Source organism: Artemia sp. Qi Xiang Cuo, chromosome 21, assembly GCF_049724085.1.
Source record: "Artemia sp. Qi Xiang Cuo chromosome 21, ASM4972408v1, whole genome shotgun sequence".
Lineage (NCBI taxonomy): Eukaryota > Metazoa > Arthropoda > Branchiopoda > Anostraca > Artemiidae > Artemia > Artemia sp. Qi Xiang Cuo.
In genome coordinates, this window is record NC_142814.1 from 12,045,348 (window position 1) to 12,051,422 (window position 6,075).

At 35.8% G+C, this 6,075-nt stretch overlaps 1 protein-coding gene across 1 annotated transcript in view; it reads right to left on the reverse strand.

Annotated features, from left to right (window-relative positions):
• The window catches only part of LOC148939238 (uncharacterized), a 64,814-nt gene extending 58,993 nt beyond the window's left edge, over positions 1-5,821 (reverse strand). The window contains exon 1 of the mRNA XM_089106822.1: positions 5,583-5,821. Coding sequence (XP_088962948.1) covers positions 5,583-5,785 — 203 coding nt within the window. The 5' untranslated portion in view covers positions 5,786-5,821. The remainder of the gene's footprint in view (positions 1-5,582) is intronic.
• Between the last annotated feature and the right edge of the window lie 254 nt (positions 5,822-6,075).

Genomic DNA, 6,075 nt, shown 5'->3' on the forward strand with positions numbered 1-6,075 from the left:
AGATCCTCCGCAAATTTTATCCATGGCCTCTACTTCTCACCTCCTTAGTTCATATTTTAATGCTTTCTCCACTTTCTTTACATTCCTTTTGTTTTCATATGATCTATCACTAAGGTAATTCTTGTACAAGTCCTTTCTCCTTTCTATCAAACATAAAGCTTTTTCACTAATATTCTTAGCTGCAGTTCTAGCTTTCTTCCCTAAAACACTTTCAGCAACTTCACAAATTACTTTTCTAAAATTGTTCCCACCATCTTCCACATTATCAAATTTTAAACTCTCAAGTTTAGTAAACTCTACCAACATCATAACTTCCCAGGAGGTAGTTACCCTTCTGATATTTCAGCTTTAAATTAACCCTTGAGACTACTAGATGGTGATCAATTAACATCAATAACAGCACTCTTATATACCCTAGTATCTTGTATTGATCCTGCCAGTCTTTGGTTAACAATAACATAATCAATAAGGTTTGCTGTCTTACCCTGACGTGAATACAATGTTAACTTATGAGCCATTTTATGACCAAACACTGTATTGGTTATAACTAGATTGTTATACCTACAAACTTGCAAGTCTGTATCCATTACTGTTTTCCTTTCCTACACCAAATTTACCTAGACTAGAATACCATCTATCTTTATTTCTACCGACCTGGGCGTTAAAATCTCCCAGCAGAAACCTCATATTTCTACTTGGAACCCTATCTAATTGATCCGGTAACTATAGGTAAAATTTATCCCAGTTACTACTATTTCCGCCAGTTAGTTCTCCAGTGGCATATAATACTGTGACTAATGACCTGCACTTATTAGTCATCAAATGAGCAGTTAGTATTCTATCATTAATACCTTCCCAGCCTTAACAAGATTTAGCAGCTTCCTTATTCATCATGAGCCCTACTCCCTGTCTATGTACCCCATCCTTCCTACCTGAGTAAACAAACTCTATATCACCTAATTTCCTACTTCCTACCCCTGGGATATGAGTTTCTGAAACTCCTAATAAATCCAGTTCGAATCATTTGAATTTGTCAGTCAAAATGTTGATATGACAGTCATTTTTTAATGTTGTAACATTCCAAGTTCCAATTTGCATGTGCTTTAAATCATTGAAATTATTTTTACCTAAGGAAAAGCAATGATCCTGGATACCAGTGCAGGATAGGGATCACGTATCTTCTCAAGCCTACACAGAAGTGCTTAAGCCAGCTTAGAACCGGACAGCAAGAACTCCCTGGGACCTCCAGTTGAATGGAGGCTTTGTGCCATCCCGGGTCCATCTTGGTCACAACATGGTTTTCAGCACTTGGCAATGCCCTTCTATCAACAAGAGTTGAAATCCTGCACAGACAATCTCAAGCCCATTGCATCCAATTCATTATATATTCATGCCTACAAATATTATGCTACTATGGGGAGGCAGCCAATAATAGATAAATTAGCTAGGAAGAGGTTTTTCAGCCCAAAAACGCACTTCAAAACATACCAAGCCCAGAAGAATTATTCATTAGTCAGAATACCATGCAAATGCTGTGTTATTTATTTGGCTATAATATCCTTGAGGGACGCCACTCCTCAAGTAGGTATAGAGTTGACCGCAAGGTCCCCAGTCTTGCAGGTACCCCAAAAGGGTCAAGGACACCCTTTGCAGATGCTGCTGTCCCTAGGTCTGGATCTTACACCCTACCGGAGTTGTACTCCTATGGAGGATCCTCCCACAATGGTGTTCTGCATCACCATGCAATTTAACCCATTACTAGGAGAAGGTTTATAACTCCAGGGACTTGTGGACAAACTAGTGGGATCTCTTAAGTGTACATTTGAGGGACCTTCTTCCTCCTCCGCCTGTATGTATGACCCTGGGCGAGGGTACCCCAATTTTTATTATGGACCCCCAGGAAAAAGATCCCTCCTTGATCCGTGCCTCCTCTGCAGGTACCTGTAGGGTGTTCCCCTACTGCCACCTGGGGAAATGCTGAATTGCCTGGGGGAGGCCAACTAATATCTAGCCTAATTTATTGATTCACTTCAACATTAGCTTGTAAAACTAATTGAAGATTAATTTCTAGCCTAATTTATTGACTTACTTCAATATTAGCTTGCAAAACTAATATCTAGCCTAATTTATTGATTCATTTCAACATTAGCTGGCAAAACTAATGTAAAACTAATTTCTAGCCTAATTTATTGATTTACTTCAACATTAGCTTGTAAAACTAATATCTAGCCTAGATTTATTGATTCACTTCAAGATTAGCTTGCAAAACTAATGTAAAACCAATATCTAGCCTAGATTTATTGATTCACTTCAACATTAGCTTGCAAAATTAATGTAAAAACCCTCACTTCAAGCTAATGTAACTAATGTAAAAACCAAACTAATGTAAAAAATCACTCACTTCAAGATTTATTTATTCATTTGTATTAATACCTGTTGTATTTATTTGTTTGCTATGATTGTTTATTTAAGAATATAAGAATTAAGTTAAAACAAAAGTGATACATGGCATAAAGAATGGGAAATATATAATTTGGACTATAGCCTATATTTGAGCATTAAAGAGAACAGGGTTGGAGGTAAAGTATGGTGGAAGCACCCTCAAAATGTGCCAACTATTATTTTTCTGTGTATTATGGGGTATAAGTTGTTTTCTTAACATGCTTCCTCCTCAATATCCCAATTGTGCATTAATACAAAAACTTCTTGCTATCTTGGAAAGCTGTTGAGTTAGGTAAATGAAACTACCAGGAAAGAATTTAGGGCTTAAAACACAATCTGGGAAGGTATTGCCAAGCTACTATGTCTACTCTTTTCTTATTTCTAAAGTTTAGAAGATTGCATAGCCTATATGTCAAGTCTATATCTATCTAAATTGTGACTAAAAAGGCTGTATCTTTATTTTGAGTTTTAATGTATTTTCAATCAATATTTTGAAAATGCTATTCCTGTCATTTCATTGGAGTTCTAAGTTTTTTTTTTCCAAATTTTATAAATAGATTTATAGGTACTTTGTAAATCAGGACTGAGCAAAAGCATAGGGCTCAATATATTTTTCTTGTGCCTCATTTGAATATATTGCAATGTTTTACTTTCATCAATAAGAGACAAGAAAAGGTCATCAAGGGTCTGTACCCCAGGTCCTAGTTAGTGGTGTAATTCTGTCAAAACTCTGTGCAGGGGGGGGGGGATTAGGGCCAATTTTCCCAAGTCAAGTCAACATGACAGTAAAAACTGAAAAATGAGCCATATAGTATCATGAAGGAAAAGATATAATAAAGAAAACTGATCCATTTCTGTGGATGCTTGAATTATGCAGGCTTATCTTAGTTTTGACAAGGATTTTCAAGAGACTAAATTTCAGTTGAGAGGGCCTACTGGAGTCTGGGGCAAATCAAGGTCTGAGAGGGGCAATTGCCCTCTCTCTACCCCATAGAAAGTTACACCTCTGGTTCCATACCCCAGAAAAGGTCATCAAAGGTCCTAAGATATCATTATGGGTCTGGATACATTCCTAAGGGTTTCATTCTGGTAAATTTTTTGTTATTCATATTATTAACTTATGAATAAAGTAACCATACCACTCAATACTATTTTAATGCTCTTTCCAAAAATAATAATCATTTTTGCTAGAATGAATTTTACCCCCACCCCTATATATACCAATTCAGGGTATATATTTGCACATTAGGGGAGTGGGGGTAAATTTTATTTCTTATGTGAATGACATGTAAGTTTAGACTTTCCCCCACCCCTAATGTGCAAATATATACCCTGAATTGGTATATAGCCTATAGGGGTGGGGGTAAAATTCATTTCCAAAAAAAATGATTATTATATTTAGAAAAAGCATAAAAAAGGTATCAAGTGGTATGTTTACTTTATTCATAAGTCAATAATATGAATAACAAAAAATTTACCTTCATTCCCCTACTTTGAGTTTCATGTTTGACTACTTTGGAAACTAACTTAAAGCCACAAATTTAGAATTCAGCAATGTACTCTAATCAAAATATCTGTCTGAGTTTAGGATGTGTCTTAGCCTAGTGCTGGGGGATTTACCCTAGACCTAACTTCATCTAGGGTAAAACACCTTTTTTGGGAGACCACTTTTCTTTGGCATTCTGCAAAATAAAGAGGTAAAATTTTACTTTAGCTGCTTTTGACTATCTTGGAAAGGGGTTAGGTTAGGAAAATGAAACTTTCAGGGATAGGTCTACAGGCTAAAGTATGTCCTGGGAAGGTATTTTGAAGTACCTACCTCCACTCCATCTCCCTCTAGAGGGTCAAGACCTTTGATGACCTTTAAAAATCTGTGAGTTATAGAAGTGAAACTTTGCAAAATAGATCTTCTCCTTAAATGAAGTGCCACAAAATTATTTTCAGCTTCACAACTTTGCTTAATCCCAATTTATAAAGTTTTAAAGATATGCAAATACATTTCCTAAATTTTGGAAATAAAACATTGATATGACTTAAAATTCTGCTCAAATAACTAAAATTGCATTTTCAGAGCTAAGGCCAGAGAAAAAGAAACTGGTAACTGAAAATTAAGGTAAAATGTTGTTTGGTCAAAATTTCAATGGGTATAGATCTATCATGTAGGCAAATTTCAGGACCCTTTAGAGGGAGAAGGAGTGAAGGTAAATACATCAAAATATCTTTCCAGGACATACTTTAGCCTGTAGACCCATCCCTGAAAGTTTTATTTTCCTAACCTAACTCCATTTCAAGATTTCCAAAAGTCACTAAAGTAGAATTTTACCAATAAAGATGAGTTTTTAAATCACCTCTATTTTACTACAGCATGATCCAATGAAAGGGTAGGCCTAGTAATAAGAACCCTGCCTTCTTGGCAAAATTTTCACCAATAATTTGTCATCATAAATTAAAAATGTGGTGTCTGTTTTGACAAGCAATTAAAAGGAAAAAATTACATTTAATATTTATGAATCATAGAATAAATAGGGTAAGACACCCAGTAGTTGGCCACCTGCCTATTCTCGGACAGAATGTAACTAACAGGGAACCTACCTCTAGGCTAATGTGCTTAGAAAGTGTTTATACATAGCTGGTTTCCCTGGTCACTATTAGATATCTGTATGGACTACCTCTAGGCTAATGTGCTTAGGCCTAAGCACATTATCCTAGAGGTAGTCCATACAGATATCTAATAGTGACCAGGGAAACCAGCTATGTATAAAAACTTTCTAAGCACATTAGCCTAGAGGTAGGTTCCCTGTTAGTTACATTCTGTCCAAGAATAGGCAGATGGCCGACTACTGGGTGTCTTACCCTATTAAGCAACAAAAGTCACATTTTTAGAGTCAGAAGGAACTCAGCTTTCTGTTAATATGTGAATAAAACTGAAACACTGAAAGGATATTGGTATTTCCAAAAAGAGGTCCTTGTTGGTAAGTGAATAAATGAGTAATTTCAAGTGTTTGATCTTAAATAATTGTAATAGACCTAATAAGCATAATGATAGGCCTACATAGCTTAGGTTTTTAGCTATTCCTTGATATATACAATAAACGATTCAAAAAAGATTTTACTTATCTTTATAAAGAAAATATAATAACCTGAGAGCAGCTGAAGACCTGATTCCATATGCAATCTTTTCAATTGTATCTATTTTGACAGGACCAAATTCTTCCTTGTCAAGACTATAATTTATGCTCTGCGAATCAGGAGTTGGCCTTCTTAAAGGCGCCTCAAAGTTGGGCTGAATGGACTTGCCACGGCCCCTACCAACTCCTACTGCTCTAGCTTTATCAGAATCCATCTAATGTCCAAAATGTTATGTCCTGCTAATTTTTTGATTTTCCCGCTGTAAGCACTGTTTTTTTACTTTTGCGTTAACAAGGGTAGGTGAAAACGCCGCAAGATGCACTCCATGTGTAATGATCGTCAAAAAAAAAAAACAGCAAAAAAACATAGCTGATTCAAACTTAAGGCGAGCAGAAATCACTATTAATAAATAGATGAAACCCAAAAACAAACAGCAAGTAAAATGAATTATGATGGTAAATATAAATACAACAGAGACTACTACTCATGAATAGATGAATCCCG